This window comes from Melanotaenia boesemani, chromosome 8, assembly GCF_017639745.1.
Source record: "Melanotaenia boesemani isolate fMelBoe1 chromosome 8, fMelBoe1.pri, whole genome shotgun sequence".
In the NCBI taxonomy this organism is placed as follows: Eukaryota; Metazoa; Chordata; class Actinopteri; order Atheriniformes; family Melanotaeniidae; genus Melanotaenia; species Melanotaenia boesemani.
In genome coordinates, this window is record NC_055689.1 from 9,668,910 (window position 1) to 9,687,632 (window position 18,723).

General features: G+C 41.7%; 1 protein-coding gene and 1 pseudogene across 1 annotated transcript; both read left to right on the forward strand.

The window, feature by feature from the left end:
* Positions 1 to 1,461: 1,461 nt before the first annotated feature.
* On the forward strand, positions 1,462 to 5,873 carry LOC121644260 (UDP-glucuronosyltransferase 1A1-like). Its single transcript, XM_041992106.1, has 9 exons — positions 1,462 to 2,222; positions 3,817 to 3,880; positions 3,954 to 4,102; positions 4,198 to 4,325; positions 4,400 to 4,493; positions 4,600 to 4,725; positions 4,802 to 4,889; positions 4,983 to 5,202; positions 5,329 to 5,873. The coding sequence occupies exons 1-9, from the start codon at positions 1,698 to 1,700 to the stop codon at positions 5,597 to 5,599; spliced, it is 1,665 nt and encodes a 554-aa protein (XP_041848040.1). The 5' UTR covers positions 1,462 to 1,697; the 3' UTR covers positions 5,600 to 5,873.
* Positions 5,874 to 13,158: 7,285 nt separating this feature from the next.
* Positions 13,159 to 18,381, forward strand: LOC121644262 (annotated as a pseudogene).
* Positions 18,382 to 18,723: the final 342 nt, after the last annotated feature.

Here is an 18,723-nt window from a genome sequence, read left to right on the forward strand (position 1 = left end):
ACCTCCGACATTGTTTGGGCCTACCAAGAAGCCTCAGCAGTGTTGCAGGACTGGAAAGAATTCCATCAATCTGCAGCAGCAACCTGGAGGGCAAGGCCCAACAGGAAGTGAGAGGTGGGGTCGAGGAGCAGCGTGCAAGCCAGACGGTGGGACTGAAGCAACAGCGTGCATGGGCCAGATGGTCCATGCACCCTGGACAGGGTGATGTTCTGCCCAGCCCATCCAACCTCTTCTGTTGGGACAAGGTCAAAAGTCCAACATGTCCCTTATGCCAAGAAAGAGAAACTCTGGAGCACATCCTCAGCAGCTGCCCGACAGCACTGGGAGATGGTCTCTATCGTTGGCACCATGACCAGGTGCTAAAGGTGGCTGCTGAGTCCGTCACCACTGCCATCGACTAGAGCATGTGGTTACAACCACCAAGGAGCAAAATCCCATTCATAAGAGAAGGTGAGAACTCACCTCCCCAACCAAAAGTCCAGCCAGGTCTCATGGGAACAGCAAATGACTGGCAGTTGAGGGTGGACCTAGGAAAGCCACTGAGATTTCCTGACAACAACGTGGAGAAAAGCCTGAGACCAGACATTGTGCTGTTCTCAGAGACATCCAGGCAGGTTGTCTTGCTGGAGCCAACAGCGCCTTAGGAGGAAAGGATGAAGGAAGCCAATGAGACGAAGCGGGAGAAGTATGTGGACCTGGTGGAGAAGTGCAGCATGGTCCTTTCCCAATGAAGTCCAGGGAAGGGGCTATGCAGGAAAGTCACTCTGCAGGGCCTACAGTCTCCTTGGCATCACAGGGGCTCACAAGAGACAAGCCATCGGTTCAACTGTCGAGACTACAGAGAGAGCCGCATGATGGCTGTGGATCATGAGGAACAAACATTGGGCAAATGCTTCTTGGGCATAGGCCATGAATTGATCACTCCTGGTCAGGTCGCCTAGGTTAGGGGGTCTGAAGATGAAAGACACAACCCCCCCACCCCCACGATCTCAGGTACTATCACTGATGATGTTCCCACAAATTGCATCACAGGATGTATTTTACTAATCAAAATATTCCCCTGCTTTTACACACCTGATTCAAATTAAAGAGAAAACAAGAGGTTTCTGCAGAACTTGATGAGAAGCAGTGAACATCTGAAATATTCAGGACAGTGGGTGAGGACAACAAATAATTAGAGAACTATTGTAGATACATATTGTGACTGTCCTGTCATGCCAGTATCCTCATTTGTGTAAACCACCACAAACAGGCTGCATTAGCCATATTACAAAACCTTAATATTTCACCTGAACAGGATTAGTGTGATGCAATTTAACACTGTTCCTGCATAAGTACTGCAGTTTCACCCTCTGAACTTTTCTCCAGTTCTCCAACTGTGAATGTGCATGTCCTAATGTGTGTAGATGGCAGTAAATTAAATTACTCAATAACAGGCACTCCTCATCTCTTGCTGCTGAGGGCTAAAATAATAACCCCACTTCCAGTGAGGACTTTGAACACACACAACTCTGCTAACTCGAGTAATCCTGACAGAGGAGCAAGAGGTGAAGGGAATGTTTCAGGAGCACTTAAATGATAGAAAAGCAGTGTTTTTGTTTGTTTTGTTTTTTTTTTAACAATTTATTTTTGAAATTATACTGTTTTCCCTGTGTTGGACTTTGAGAAGACACATAGTTAGAAAGAAAGAAATTACAATGAGAAAAGCAGTAGTGATTGTGTTTTTCAGCCTCTCTGTGGTTGTGGAGGTGAGTGGTGCTGCAGATAAGACAAGAGGATCTGTGAAAGAAAACCTTACACTAGAGAAGGCAAAAGAAGCCAAACAAGCTGACCCCGTTCCTGCAAACGACAGCATTTCATCACCTTTTTTAGGTAAACTGCTGGTGGTGCCCATGGATGGGAGCCACTGGGTGGGCATAAAAGCCATTGCCCAGGAAATGGGTCGACGTGGACACCAGGTTACTGTGGTGATACCAGAATTTAGCATGAGGATGGGCCCAGGGAAACACTACAACACCATTACCTATCCAGTCCCTTATGACCAGGCTTTCATTGACTATTTGTTGTCTCTGAACAAGGACTTATTGAAGAAATCTACAGAGCCGTTTTTGGAGAGGATACAGTCAAAATTCTCTCAATTCCAAAGGATTTTCAATTTTATACACATCACCGCAGAGAAACTACTGTTCAACACCAGTCTCATCTCATATCTGGAGCAGCAGGTGAGTGTGAATAACTTGCAATTTGAGCTTTGCAAATTATATTTCAACTGTAAAGCCTTCATAAGGAAGCAGCTTGACATGAAGGTGGATGTCATTAAACTGTTTAGAGATGACATTGCACTTAACCGCACTACACGCTCAAAAGTTCTTGGTCATGTGATCAGTGGTGGTGAGGATATGCAAGTCAATTACATAAAAGTACAAATACAGTAATGGCACAATATTTTTGTGATGCTTCCTTAGTGATAATGTATTGTAATGCATATCAGTCAGTTCTGCAACATGTGCTATTGGTATGCATGTATGTAATTAATGTTATTTATATGCATGTTTATGTGTGTGAGAAATATTGCATTATTAAAAATCAATTAATCAAAAACATGTACTTAGAAAAAAAAGTGTCAGAAAACTCGACTTCTCGAGTACATGTGGTTAGCAAATGCACTTAAATGATGCTTCATCCCTGAGCTGAGATGAAGTTTTGAGTGAAAAACATAGAACTCTTCTGTGCTGTTCTTATTCCGTGTTTTCATTCTTTTTACAAACCCTTTTCCAAACAATAAACTCATGTGTGGTGAACAATTGCACTCCAATACCATCATGGAGGCAAAATTTTGAACAAAGCACTGATAACAAACCTCTCTTCTTGAGCCTGGTGAAAGTGACATCTGTGAATTCTAAAAACAAGAAATTCAAGTTTTGGTTCATCACACAAGGTGTCACGAATCAGCAGACTGGACCCACAAAATATATCAGAGACCATAGAATTGGAATAAAGAAGATTTTTAAAGTTCAGGGGAATGTCTCAGGGTTGTAGACCCTGGTCTTAGGCAGTCGGCTTGTCTGTGAACAAAGGAGAACAGGGGTGAGAACTTTGAATACTCAGGAGCTAATGGTAAGATCACAACGTACCGGCTGGAGGCATGGAATCCGAGAGAGAGAGAGAGAGAGAGAGAGCGAGAGAGAGAGAGAGAGAGCGAGAGAGCGAGAGAGAGAGCGAGAGAGAGAGAGAGAGAGAGAGAGAGAGAGAACCTCCGCCAGGATGCTGAAGAGGTTAGTGAGAATAACAGAGGCATGTTACGCTGGGTTTCCCTGTCTGGGATGAGCACTTCATAAAGTCTGGTTAGTCCTCCTATTGATCCAAAGAGGAGTGAGTAATGTCCATAATCCAAAATCCAATCCAAGAGAACAATCCAAAGGTCAAAGTTCCTAAAAGAATCCACAAGCAAAAATCAGAATTACCAGGCTGGGACAGGCTGAGGCAACAACTATGGGAGAAAACAGGTCCGCACGCAGGAGAGACGGCTAGAAGTGTACAGGAGTTAACACAGACAATCTGGCAGTGAGCAGCAGGAAGACTTCTGCTTAAATAGGGAGCAACACAGGTGGAAAGCATCAGCAATTAGAGCAAAGCAATCAATCAGGGGAAAGATGCCTTCAGAGGTGGCTGGGAAATTCCAACCCCCACCTAACACCGTGACACAAGGATGTTTTCCACATTGCCTCAGTTCCTCTTACACAAGGACAGGCAAAAAGGAGATGGAAATTCCTCTAATCTCATTTTTCCTTTCACCATCTCATTTTCTTTTCATAGAACTTTGATGCTGTTTTGACAGACCCTGTGATACCGACAGGTTCCTTAATAGCTCGGAAATTAGGTAAGTTACCCTGAACTTGAACTCTTGGCATTCTAGTGCACCTGTATATGTTCTCACCAGTCAAAACTTTCAGGCATCCCCACCATTAATCTGCTGAGGGCCCTTCCATGTGGTCTGGATATGAAGGCTGCAGGTTGCCCCTCCCCAAACTCATATGTGCCTCGGCTTTTTACTGGATACACAGACAAAATGAACTTCAGGGAGAGACTTATCAACACTTTGGTGAGAATTTAATGCCAGACTCGAACAAAAAAGATGGCTAAGCTTGTTCAGTTATCGTTATTTCTGTATATTTATGTAATTTTTATGGCACACAGGTGAGTTTAGTGGAGCCACTTTTCTGTCGACTGCTGTACTGGAAGTTTGACGATACAGCCTATCAGATCCTGGAAGAAGAGGTGGGCATAGCAGAAGTGCTGTCAGAATCTGATATCTGGCTGCAGAGGTAATACATGCAAAAAATATTAATTATTTGTATTTGCAAGAAATGTTCCTTGTCATATGATGCTGTTTGATCAGGATTGACTTCACACTGGAGTTCCCCCGTCCCCTCATGCCAAATGTAATCCTAGTTGGAGGAATCAACTGCAACGTGAGAAATCCTCTTTCCCAAGTAAGATTTATTAATTTTATGTTCATATTAATCTTCCAAAAATTAGAAAGGATGAATAGAGGAAAAGTGGTAAATGCAAGGTGCTATTTTGTGTGTATTTTTGCAGGATTTAGAGTCGTGGGTTTCAGGAAAGCACGGCTTTGTAGTCTTTACTCTGGGCTCCACAATGTCAGATATGCCAGAAGAGATCACCTCCATCTTTATAGAAGCTTTCAGACAGATTCCACAGAAGGTAAAAAAAAAAAACATTTATGAACATCTGTGAAAATAAATCTCAAGTCATAAACTAAAACCTTAATTATTGACAGGTCATATGGAGGTACACTGGGAAGGTTCCTGGGAACATCTCAGATAATGTGAAGATAATGAAATGGGTGCCACAAAATGACCTACTAGGTGTGTGAAATGCAGCAAATCTTAAAACATGTCAGTCAGAGCTGATGATGTCTCACATATCACATCTGTTTGTTTCTACATGTTGTGTGTTAGCCCATCCTGGAGCACGAGCTTTCATCACTCATGCTGGCTCGCATGGTGTGTTTGAGGGTTTGTGTCATGCTGTCCCCATGGTGATGGTGCCAGTTAATGGGGACCAGATTGATAATGCAGAGAAAATAGCGAGCAGAGGAGCAGGAATCGTATTGGATATAACTTCTGTCACCACAGAAATAATAATTCAAGGACTGAATGAAGTCATCAATGACACCAGGTGAGGAGTTACAATATATATATATATTTTTTACTATTATTTTTTATTGTTGATCTTGCTCCATCTGGATCAGTTCCGCTGTGTTTGGCATGTTTGAACTCTTGCCATCCATGTGTGTATGCTCAGGTACAAGGAAAACATGGAGAAGTTGTCATCTCTTCATAAAGACCGGCCGATTGAACCACTCGACCTTTCAGTGTACTGGACAGAATTTGTGATGCGACACAAAGGGGCAAAGCACCTGAAAGCTGCTGTCCATGGTCTCAACTGGTTCCAGTACTTCTGCCTGGATGTTTTGGCACTAATGGCTGCTGTGGTGCTGGTTTTTGTAATACTGTTGACAAAATGCATGAAAGTATGCTTCCAGAAACTTGGTAGGAAGAGGAAGCAGGACTAAGATAATGATATAAATAACTTTGTATCTTCACCTCAATTTAAAGGAATATTTTTTAGAAACACATCTCTTTGTGTAAGAAACTGATATGAAATGAAGCTATAGTACCAGTCAAACGTTTGGTCACACCTACCCAATTTAACTTTTATTTAAAAATTCAATTTCAAATTTTGAAATTTAGATTGAAACTTCCTTCTGGGGGCAGTTGTAGTAAACTGATGTAGTTAATAGGTATCAAAATGAAGAGTCAGGTTATATGTAGTAACCATCTAATCAACACAAGAGATATTTTAATGTTATCACAAGAAGTTCAGGTACAATGCAGACTCCTTGGTGGTGGTAATGTGTCAGTTAGTCAACAAACTCCAATAACTCTGGGGGGACTTGGCCTGCCTCCACATGTCACCACAGGCTAGTTCCATGGCTTGTAGGAGATGTATCCTGGTGTAAGGTTGGCATTCAGATGCCTTCCACTGCCATGTGAAAAAAGTTTCAATGGGGTTCAGGGAAAGGGGAATACGGTGGAAGGCAAATATTGATAAAATCTTGGTTCATACTAAACCACTCTAACCTGGAGGGCTCTGAAAACTCACATTGTCCCAAACATAGATTGGATGCTCATCCTCCCGCCCTAACAGAGCATCTCACCTGTGACTGAGGAAAAGGAGGAACAGGTGTGTTGTAGGGCCCCAGGTTGGCATGATGGTGGACAACCCCATGATTGCTGTTAGCAGCACACAATGTGAGATTGCCCCAATGCTGCCCAGGGACACCAACAGTGGCCACTTTTTCCAAATCACACTATGGCCTCTCCTTTTGGTGAGATCCAGCTTCATCTATGTAGATATATTCATGGGCTCTTTTCCTTGCATCCAGTTGAAAAACTCTGTACTTACAGTACTTACAGTAAACATTGAATGTGTCCAGCTATATACCAACCTGTACATACTGGAATCTTTGCTCTTTGACTCTGAGTTGTGTTCAACGGGCACTCTGTACAGCTGTTTCATTTACAGTCTGTTGTGCTTGAGGAACAAACAGTAGAGTGGCTGACACTGTTGATGCCTTCAAAATGTACATGGTCCTCAATGATCTGCTGAAACACAGTTTAAAGGTGTTGTTCTCGCGGACCATATCGACAATTAGGGTCTCTTGGTGTGGGGAGAACATACTGGCCCCCCCACCCCCATGTGGCAGTCTTTCAATTCTACAAAAATAAAACATGCAGTTACAGAAATACACATTGAATACTAGGCATGCAAAGAGTTAGATTAACCTTCCATTACAATACTACAGTACACTGGTACTGTGATGTACTGAAACATATTTACTTACAGTATACTTTGGTACAGTATATAGTTTAGTCATACAGTAACTGCTGTCAACATTTACATACTGTAATGTCAAAAAAAGGTAATTGCTTGTTATGTTCTTTAAATCTTTGGATTAAAGTGTACACAGTAAATCTACTGATGTTTGGTTGCACCCTTTGTCCGGTCTCCGTCGTGCTCATACCATGGACAAGAACATGGTTAATCACGGTAGCTCTGATTTCATCAGATATTACTGTTTTTTGTCTTCACTGATCACCTCAACCACCTCTCACATGAACTCTTCCTCCTCCTCTTAGATTTCTATCCATTGTAGTGCCTCACAAACCAATGCTCTCTGAAATGGCTTATATATGTTCCCTCACATCATGAGCCAAAAGTGTGATCAATTTTGAGTTCTTGTGTTAAGCTAGTGATACCTGTGCTTTAATTGTGTTTGACTTTTGCCACCTGTGCTCACCATTATGCAACACAGGTGCATCACAATGAAAATGTGATGACAAGTTGTGTCTAAACACGTGAAAAGTGCTTATGGTTTTGCCAAAACAGTGACTTTTTCAGTCAGTGGGTTCAGGCAACTGAGCATTTTGTTCAGACAATAGGGTTTAGTGTTTTAGCAATTGACAAAAACTGAAAATAAGAATTCCAAGTCGATGACAAAGTTATTGCTCTTTTGCCCAATTTTAGTTCTGCTTTGCCAGCAAAATACAATGCCCCATTTGAAGTCCAAGAATGCGTGGGAGATTACAATTACATGATCCGAACACCTAATTGAAGGCGTAAATTGCGGGTTTGACATGTGAACATGCTTAAGCTGTACCATTCGTGGTCAGCTTCTGACTTTAATGTGCGTGTCTCTTCTGTTCTTGTAACAAAGCCAGAGGATGTTAACAGCTCCAATACTGTAGAGATGGCGGTCTTGTACGCCTAAATCCACTTGTTTGACTGCCTGTCTGCCAAATTCAGAAATTATAAATTCCCTCCTTAGTCATCTTTACCATTAGACACTCAAACAACAGGAAGATGTATAACATTAATCAACGAACTCCTCTGTCTTTTTGGTGCTGTTCCGACCCCCACAACTGTCTTTATGCATGCCATAGACATACAGAATGCAAAGCCCATAAAACAGCATCCATACCATGCTATCCCTGTAAAACATGCTCTTATGAAACAAGAGATGGAATATTAGTTAGAACATGGTCTAGCCTTGTTTACGGTAGAAGAAGTTTGAGAACCACTGCTTTAAAGCCTGGTAAACACGTAACCATTTTTTAATCTTATGAGATTTTTTATCTGGTTGAGACACACATGAAGACAAAAAAAAAATCTGTTTTTAATGTACTGTGTGTGGTGTGCTCTGATAAAACGAAGAAGAAGTAACATAGCAACAACCGGAAAACACAACACACAGCATGGAAGAGGATATATAAGATGAGGGAATGATGGTGGTCTTGGAACTATTGTTAACAGACAAATACAGAAGTGAAAAAAAAATAACAGCCAGGAGACGGCGTAAACACTGACTTTATTTACTTCCTTGTTCCCCAGCCAGCTGATTGGTTACACTCCATACCACACTTGCAAGCTAAATCCACCAGCAGGTGTTAACACAAGGCCACATTCACACTGTAGGTTACATTTGTGCTTCTCCCAACTGATGTAGTTAATAGGCAGTGTTGTTTTTGGCAGGCATCTCAGTTTTAGTCATCAATGCTTATTAGTTTTAGTTTTAGTCACGTTTTAGTCATGTCTAAGTTTGATAGTTTTAGTCTAATTTTAGTCGACGAAAACTCAAAAAGGTTATAGTCTAGTTTTAGTTAATAGTTTTTAACAAATTAACGTAGGTCAATAATACGTATTAAAAAATGGAATCAAGGTTGATAGGTTATAACAAGTATTGCAATTCATAAAACAAGTTAACCTTAATGCTTTTGCATAATAACCAGATCCTTTACCAGACTGATAGCTTTAGCAGAGACTTTTCCCACCAACAGGGATGCCGTGCTGCTGTGCTATACCTAACTGCTGTTGGGCAGAAACCTTTTATTTCTAGATTTCAGCTTTTTTTCGTGAATTGATGCCCTACTTCATCATACAAAAATGTCACACAAGAAAATAGCTGATCTATAAGTTCAACATAAAGCAACACATTGTGAGCTTGTTGTTTGGTTATTTTCATCAATAATTACAAAATTAAAAGGAATGCTTTTAGACTTAGAATGTTTCCCAGCCAACAGCAAATACTGTAATCAATTACTCCAAAAAAGCAAAGAGCAACAACATCCTTACTTTGGTAACTGTGGCATTATTTCTGAGAAAGTGCAATACTACGCCTTGAACATACACATGCCCAAAATATAAGCAATGGATGAGGAACATATGCTCAACTTGACCTGGTCTGCCAGTGAAATTATGATGGATTATAGTTAAATATGTATATCGTTTTGTCGCTTCCACCAAACCTCTTTGTCGACGCTGCCGTCATGATTCATCTGTGTGTTATGGGATGTGTCTAACTGCTGTGTGTGTGGTTCAGCCAGCTCAGTGCGTGTGTGGGCACTGTCTCGTTATCGTCATGAAAAAAAATGTTCGTCAACGAAATAAATTTGTCATCGTCATAGTTGACGAAAACAACACCGTTAATAGGAATCAAAATGAAGAAGCAAATTATATGTAGTAACCATCTAATAAACACATTTTTTAGAAACATATCATTTTGTGTAAGAAACATATGAAATTACGCTATGGTACTAGTCAAAAGTTTGGTCACACCTACCCAATTTAACTTTTATTTAAAAATTAAATTTCAAATTTTGAAATTTAGATTGAAACTTTCCTCTGGGGGCAGTTGTAGTCAACTGATGTAGTTAATAGGTATCAAAATGAAGAATCAGGTTATATGTAGTAACCATCTAATCAACACAAGAGATATTTTACTGTTATCACAAGTAGCTCAGGTACAATGCAGCCTCTTTGGTGGTGGTAATGTGTCAGTTAGTCAACAAACTCCAATAAGTAGGAAAAAACTCAGCTAGATGCATGTAGCAAACCTTATAAAGAAGTATTTAAAACAAAAAATTAAGACAGAAATGTTGGCAAACCCGCTAAAATGCAAAAATACTGCACAAGAACAATCCAATTCATTAATATACCACCTACAAACCCAAAGCCTCCCAATCCCCTAACTGCTTTGAAGACAAGTTTTCATGGACATAGATTATTTACTCAGTTTTTTTTTATATTTATCTTCTGACTAGGTTTTTAAAGTTGTTTTTCTTTTATTTTATAATCTTTTATGGCATTCAGTGTGGACAGCAAAGTAAGAATTTCTTTGTTCAGAGAAAATTGTTTCAGTATTGGGCAAATGACAATAAACACTTTGAATCTTGAATCTTGAAGATAGTCCTGACACCATCCCCGTGACACTTTCCACCACTTCCACTCCTCTATCTCCACTTCCCCCAACAGCAGGGGCCTGGGTCCTCCCACAACTGCCCACCCTAGAGGCCCCCTCCTCCCCCACCACAGTGACGACTCTCTCTATCCTGGAGAGCGCTGTCAACAAACTGTTCAAGAGGCAACCCCCTCTCAGGCTGGCACATGTCATGCACATGTCATGTGCCAGCCTGCTTCAAAACCTCTACCATCATCCCCATCCCCAAAAATCCAAGTACCACAGGACTTAATGACTACGGACCATTGCCTTGACCTCTTTGTTATTGAAGTCATTTGAGCACCTTGTGCTGTCCTGCCTGAAAGCCTGTGTGGTTGACATGGCTGGGGTCAGTGTGCAACAGTACAAGCAGCGTTACACTGTTGATTCAATGGAGGAATGTCTGACATTCATTTACCTGTTGATGCTTCATCTGTCTTTCAGACTTAATCAAACTATTTACGCTCTGTAGTTCAGTCAGTAAAGACACTGGAGACACATGAAAAATATGCATGTGGTATTTAACAGGTTTTAGGAGTATTCAAGCAGTTTGTAGGTGTACTCAAGCATTTTCTCGCCTCTATTCAGGAGAATAAATTACTGTTCTGGTATAAATCATTATGTAGTGAAATGGGGAAATTGCCATGCAATTGCCAAACCATTTTTTCTGCAAACAAATAGAAACAACAAAAACCAAAGTAAAAGAAGTCTTTGAATTCTAATTGTATTCTAAGCGAACATCCTTGCATCTTTAAATGCTGGACTGGCTAACTACAGTTGACAAGTAAATGGACTTGTACTTATATAGCGCTTTTCCAGTCAGTTTGACCACTCAAAGCGCTTTACACTACATATCACATTCACACACACATACCCCCGACGTTTAAGTGTCTTGCCCAAGGACACTTTGACATGTAGTCAGGGAAAGCCTGGAATTGATCCACCAACCTTTTGGTTGGAAGAAAACTGCTCTTCCTCCTGAGCTACAGCCGCCCAAGTCAAGTCTCCCGGGGTAATTCAAGGAATGGTTATACCAGCATGGCATCCTACCTAGGATACTGTGGCCATTGCTGGTGTACAAATTCACAAGAGAAGGCTGAGCAGTCACCTCCTACATTGTTTGGGCCTACCAAGAAGTCTCAGCAGTGTTGCAGGACTGGAAAGAATTCCATCAACCTGCAGAAGCAACCTGGAGGGCAAGGCCCAACAGGAAGTGAGAGGTGGGGTCGAGGAGCAGCGTGCAAGCCAGACGGTGGGACTGAAGCAACAGCGTGCATGGGCCAGATGGTCCATGCACCCTGGACAGGGTGATGTTCTGCCCAGCCCATCCAATCTCTTCTGTTGGGACAAGGTCAAAAGTCCAACATGTCCCTTGTGCCAAGAAAGAGAAACTCTGGAGCACATCCTCAGCAGTTGCCCGACATCACTGGGAGATGGTCTCTATCGTTGGAGCCATGACCAGGTGTTAAAGGTGGTTGCTGAGTCCGTCACCACTGCCATCGACTAGAACATGTGGTTACAACCACCAAGGAGCAAAATCCCATTCATAAGAGAAGGTGAGAACTCACCTCCCCTACCAAAAGTCCAGCCAGGTCTCATGGGAACAGCAAATGACTGGCAGTTGAGGGTGGACCTAGGAAAGCCACTGAGATTTCCTGACAACAACGTGGAGAAAAGCCTGAGACCAGACATTGTGCTGTTCTCAGAGACATCCAGGCAGGTTGTCTTGCTGGAGCCAACAGCGCCTTAGGAGGAAAGGATGAAGGAAGCCAATGAGACGAAGCGGGAGAAGTATGTGGACCTGGTGGAGAAGTGCTGCATGGTCCTTTCCCAATGAAGTCCAGGGAAGGGGCTATGCAGGAAAGTCACTCTGCAGGGCCTACAGTCTCCTTGGCATCACAGGGGCTCACAAGAGACAAGCCATTGGTTCAACTGTCGAGACTACAGAGAGAGCCGCATGATGGCTGTGGATCATGAGGAACAAACATTGGGCAAATGCTTCTTGGGCACAGGCCATGAATTGATCACTCCTGGTCAGCCGCCTAGGTTAGGGGGTCCGAAGATGAAAGACCCAACCCCCCCCCCCCCCACGATCTCAGGTACTATCACTGATGATGTTCCCACAAATTGCATCACAGGATGTATTTTACTAATCAAAATATTCCCCTGCTTTTACAAACCTGATTCAAATTAAAGAGAAAACAAGAGGTTTCTGCAGAACTTGATGAGAAGCAGTGAACATCTGAAATATTCAGGACAGAGGGTGAGGACAACAAATAATTAGAGAACTATTGTAGATACATATTGTGACTGTCCTGTCATGCCAGTATCCTCATTTGTGTAAACCACCACAAACAGGCTGCATCAGTCATATTACAAAACCTTAATATTTCACCTGAACAGGATTAGTGTGATACACTTTAACACTGTTCCTGCATAAGTACTGCAGTTTCACCCTCTGAACTTTTCTCCAGTTCTCCAACTGTGACTGTACATTTCCTAATGTGTGTGAACTGCAGTAAATTAAATTACTCAATAACAGGCACGCCTCCACTCTGGCTGCTGAGGGCTAAAATAATAACCCCACTTCCAGTGAGGACTTTGAACTCACACAACTCTGCTAACTCGAGTAATCCTGACAGAGGAGCAAGAGGTGAAGGGAATGTTTCAGGAGCACTTAAATGATAGAAAAGCAGTGTTTTTGTTTGTTTGTTTTTTCTTTTTAACAATTTATTTTTGAAATTATACTGTTTTCCCTATGTTGGACTTTGAGAAGACACATAGTTAGAAAGAAAGAAATTACAATGAGAAAAGCAGTAGGGATTGTGTTTTTCAGCCTCTCTGTGGTTGTGGAGGTGAGTGGTGCTGCAGATAAGATGAGAGGATCTGTGAAAGAAAACCCTACACCAGAGAAGGCAAAAGAAGCCAAACAAGCTGACCCTGTTCCTGCAAGCAACAGCATTTCATCACCTTTTTTAGGTAAACTGCTGGTGGTGCCCATGGATGGGAGCCACTGGGTGGACATTAAAGCCATTGGCCAGGAAATGGGTTGACGTGGACACCAGGTTACTGTGGTGATACCAGAATTTAGCATGAGGATGGGCCCAGGAAAACACTACAACACCATTACCTATCCAGTCCCTTATGACCAGGCTTTCATTGACTATTTGATGTCTCTGAACAAGGACTTATTGAAGAAATCTACAAAGCCTTTTTTGGAGAGGATACAGTCAAAATTCTCTCAATTCCAAAGGATTTTCAATTTTATACACATCACTGTAGAGAAACTACTGTTCAACACCAGTCTCATCTCACATCTGGAGCAGCAGGTGAGTGTGAATAACTTGCAATTTGAGCTTTGCAAATTATATTTCAACTGTAAAGCCTTCATAAGGAAGCAGCTTGACATGAAGGTAAATGTCATTAAACTGTTTAGAGATGACATTGCACTTAACTGCACTACACGCTCAAATGCTCTTGGTCATGTGATCAGTGGTAGTGAGGATATGCAAGTCAATTACATAAAAGTACAAATATAGTAATGGCACAATATTTTTGTGATGCTTCATTAGTGATAATATATTGTAATACATATCAGTCAGTTTTGCAAGATGTGCTTTTGGTATGCATGTATGTATTAATGTTATGTATATGTATGTTTATGTGTGTGAGAAATATTGCATTATTAAAAATCAATTGATCAAAAACACGTACTTAGACAAAAGTACCAGAAAACTCGACTTCTCGAGTACATGTGGTTAATAAATGTACAAGTGATGCTTCATCCCTGAGTTAGGATGAAGTTTTGAGAGAAAACACAGAGCTCTTCTGTACTGTTCTTATTCCGTGTTTTCATTCTTTTTACAAACACTTTTCCAAACAATAAAGCTACAGTTGCTCAGTTAAGAGTAGTTAATGTAATGGCAACATGTTTCACAAAAGCTGAAACAGAGTCAAGATCTGGCTTCATTACTTCTTTTAAAAGCACTAAGTTTGAGCTGTTGCAGTTGTGAAAGTAAAATGTGAACAATTGCACTCCAATACCATCATGGAGGCAGAATTTTTTTTTTTTTTTTTTTTAACTTGTCCTGTCCAGCATCATAGCAGCAAAATGATAATCTGGTTGCTGTATCGTGCTGAACAAATTTGCTCTGCCATGGGGAGGCCTATGGGTAAGGCTCCTCTTGATAATCTGATTAATTAATTAATTAATTTATTTATTTTGAATCACTGAATCTATGTAATCTTGCTGGACCTGACTGGAGGGGACATAAAAAGATGGAAAATAGCAAAAAGAGCAAAAGGGAAAGAAGAAAGGAGACAAAAAGATCACAGACAGAAGGAAACGACCCTTCAATCCACACCATCACCAGACAACAAACTGTTACACCTGTACATGAACACACCAGAAAATTTCCTACAACTTTTACAAAAACAGAAACACACACACAGAAAAAAAAAACAGAGCTGCTAGTCATTAAGAGTTTTTAAATAATAACCAAATCAAAAAGACATAACAGTGACCAGATACTAACTCTCAGGAAAAAAAAAAAAAAAAAAGAAAAAGAAAAGAATTATTGCTTAGTATAAGAACCCACTGGACAACTCAGTGACTGTGTCAGCATGCAGAGCATGAGAAACAAGGAGTGATCAGTGATGAAGAGTGGTGAGTGAGATCATGCAAATGCAACCATGCCTCCACGGAGGCCAGAGGCAGACCAGGGCCTGGGCCCTCAGCAGCAGACCCGGAGCACCAACCCAAGCCACCCCACCACGAAGATGACTCCAGCCCCACCCGAAGGGCGGCAGAGGAGAGCCCCAGCAAGAGCCCCCCACGGTCCCGGGGCACAGGTCCCAGTGGGCCAAGATCAGCAGCCGCCGGCCTCGCCATGGAGGCAGAATTTTGAACAAAGCACTGATAACAAACCTCTCTTCTTGAACCTGGTGAAAGTAGCATCTGTGAATTCTAAAAACAAGAAATTCAAGTTTTGGTTCATCACACAAGGTGTCACGAATCAGCAGACTGGACCCACAAAATATATCAGAGACCATAGGATTGGAATAAAGAAGATTTTTAAAGTTCAGGGGAATGTCTCAGGGTTGTAGACCCTGGTCTTAGGCAGTCGGCTTGTCTGTGAACGCAGGAGAACAGGGGTGAGAACTTTGAATACTCAGGAGCTAATGGTAAGATCACAACGTACCGGCAAGAGGCATGGAATCCGAGAGATAGAGATAGAGAGAGAGAGAGAGAACCTCCGCTGGGATGCTGTAAAAGAGACTGCTGAGCCAGAGGTTAGTGAGAATGACAGAGGCATGTTACGCTGGGTTTCCCTGTCTGGGATGAGCACTTCATAAAGTCTGGTTAGTCCTCCTATTGATCCAAAGAGGAGTGAGTAATGTCCATAATCCAAAATCCAATCCAAGAGAACAATCCAAAGGTCAAAGTTCCTAAAAGAATCCACAAGCAAAAATCAGAATTACCAGGCTGGGACAGGCTGAGGCAACAACTATGGGAGAAAACAGGTCCGCACGCAGGAGAGACGGCTAGAAGTGTACAGGAGTTAACACAGACAATCTGGCAGTGAGCAGCAGGAAGACTTCTGCTTAAATAGGGAGCAACACAGGTGGAAAGCATCAGCAATTAGAGCAAAGCAATCAATCAGGGGAAAGATGCCTTCAGAGGTGGCTGGGAAATTCCAACCCCCACCTAACACCGTGACACAAGGATGTTTTCCACATTGCCTCAGTTCCTCTTACACAAGGACAGGCAAAAAGGAGATGGAAATTCCTCTAATCTCATTTTTCCTTTCACCATCTCATTTTCTTTTTATAGAACTTTGATGCTGTTTTGACAGACCCTGTGATACCGACAGGTTCCTTAATAGCTCGGAAATTAGGTAAGTTACCCTAAACTTGAACTCTTGGCATTCTAGTGCACCTGTATATGTTCTCACCAGCCAAAACTTTCAGGCATCCCCACCATTAATCTGCTGAGGGTGCTTCCATGTGGTCTGGATATGAAGACTGCAGGTTGCCCCTCCCCAAACTCATATGTGCCTCGGCTTTTTACTGGATACACAGACAGAATGAACTTCAGGGAGAGAATTATCAACACTTTGGTGAGAATTTAATGCCAAACATGAACAAAAAAGATGGCTAATCTTGTTCAGTTATCGTTATTTCAGTATATTTATGTAATTTTTATGGCACACAGGTGAGTTTAGTGGAGCCACTTTTCTGTCGACTGCTGTACTGGAAGTTTGATAATATAGCCTATCAATTCCTGGAAGAAGAGGTGGGCATAGCAGAAATGCTGTCAGAATCTGATATCTGGCTGCAGAGGTAATACATGAAAAAAATATTAATTATTTGTATTTGCAAGAAATGTTCCTTGTCATATGATGCTGTATTATCAGGACTGACTTCACACTGGAGTTCCCCCGTCCCCTCATGCCAAATGTAATCCTAGTTGGAGGAATCAACTGCAACGTGAGAAATCCTCTTTCCCAAGTAAGATTTATTAATTTTATGTTCATATTAATCTTCCAAAAATTAGAAAGGATGAATAGAGGAAAAGTGGTAAATGCAAGGTGCCATTTTGTGTGTAATTTTGCAGGATTTAGAGTCATGGGTTTCAGGAAAGCACGGCTTTGTAGTCTTCACTCTGGGCTCCATGATGTCAGATATGCCAGAAGAGATCACCTCCATCTTTATAGAAGCTTTCAGACAGATTCCACAGAAGGTAAAAAAAAACATTTATGAACATCTGTGAAAATAAATCTCAAGGCATAAACTAAAACCTTAATTATTGACAGGTCATATGGAGGTACACTGGGAAGGTTCCTGGGAACATCTCAGATAACGTGAAGATAATGAAATGGGTGCCACAAAATGACCTACTAGGTGTGTGAAATGCAGTAAATCTTAAAACATGTCAGTCAGAGCTGATGATGTCTCACATATCACATCTGTTTGTTTCTACATGTTGTGTGTTAGCCCATCCTGGAGCACGAGCTTTCATCACTCATGCTGGCTCGCATGGTGTGTTTGAGGGTTTGTGTCATTCTGTCCCCATGGTGATGGTGCCAGTTAATGGGGACCAGATTGATAATGCAGAGAAAATAGCGAGCAGAGGAGCAGGAGTCGTATTGGATATAACTTCTGTCACCACAGAAATAATAATTCAAGGACTGAATGAAGTCATCAATGACACCAGGTGAGGAGTCACAATATGTTTTTTTTTTTTTTTTTTTTATCTTGCTCCATCTGGATCAGTTCAGCTGTGTTTGGCCTGTTTGAACTCTTGCCATCCATGTGTGTATGCTCAGGTACAAGGAGAACATGGAGAAGTTGTCATCTCTTCATAAAGACCGGCCGATTGAACCACTCGATCTTTCAGTGTACTGGACAGAATTTGTGATGCGACACAAAGGGGCAAAGCACCTGAAAGCTGCTGTCCATGGTCTCAACTGGTTCCAGTACTTCTGCCTGGATGTATTAGCACTAATGGCTGCTGTGGTGCTGGTTTTTGTAATACTGTTGACAAAATGCATGAAAGTATGCTTCCAGAAACTTGGTAGGAAGAGGAAGCAGGACTAAGATAATGATATAAATAACTTTGTATCTTCACCTCAATTTAAAGGAATATTTTTTAGAAACACATCTCTTTGTGTAAGAAACTGATATGAAATGAAGCTATAGTACCAGTCAAACGTTTGGTCACACCTACCCAATTTAACTTTTATTTAAAAATTCAATTTCAAATTTTGAAATTTAGATTGAAACTTCCTTCTGGGGGCAGTTGTAGTAAACTGATGTAGTTAATAGGTATCAAAATGAAGAGTCAGGTTATATGTAGTAACCATCTAATCAACACAAGAGATATTTTACTGTTATCACAAGAAGTTCAGGTACAATGCAGCCTCCTTGGTGGTGGTAATGTGTCAGTTAGTCAACAAACTCCAATAACTCTGGGGGGACTTGGCCTGCCTCCACATGTCACCACAGGCTAGTTCCATGGCTTGTAGGAGATGTATCCTGGTGTTAGGTTGGCATTCAGATGCCTTCCACTGCCATGTGAAAAAAGTTTCAATGGGGTTCAGGGAAAGGGGAATACGGTGGAAGGCAAATATTGATAAAACCTTGGTTCATACTAAACCACTCTAACCTGGAGGGCTCTGAAAACTCACATTGTCCCAAACATAGATTGGATGCTCATCCTCCCGCCCTAACAGAGCATCTCACCTGTGACTGAGGAAGAGGAGGAACAGGTGTGTTGTAGGGCCCCAGGTTGGCATGATGGTGGACAACCCCATGATTGCTGTTAGCAGCACACAATGTGAGATTGCCCCAATGCTGCC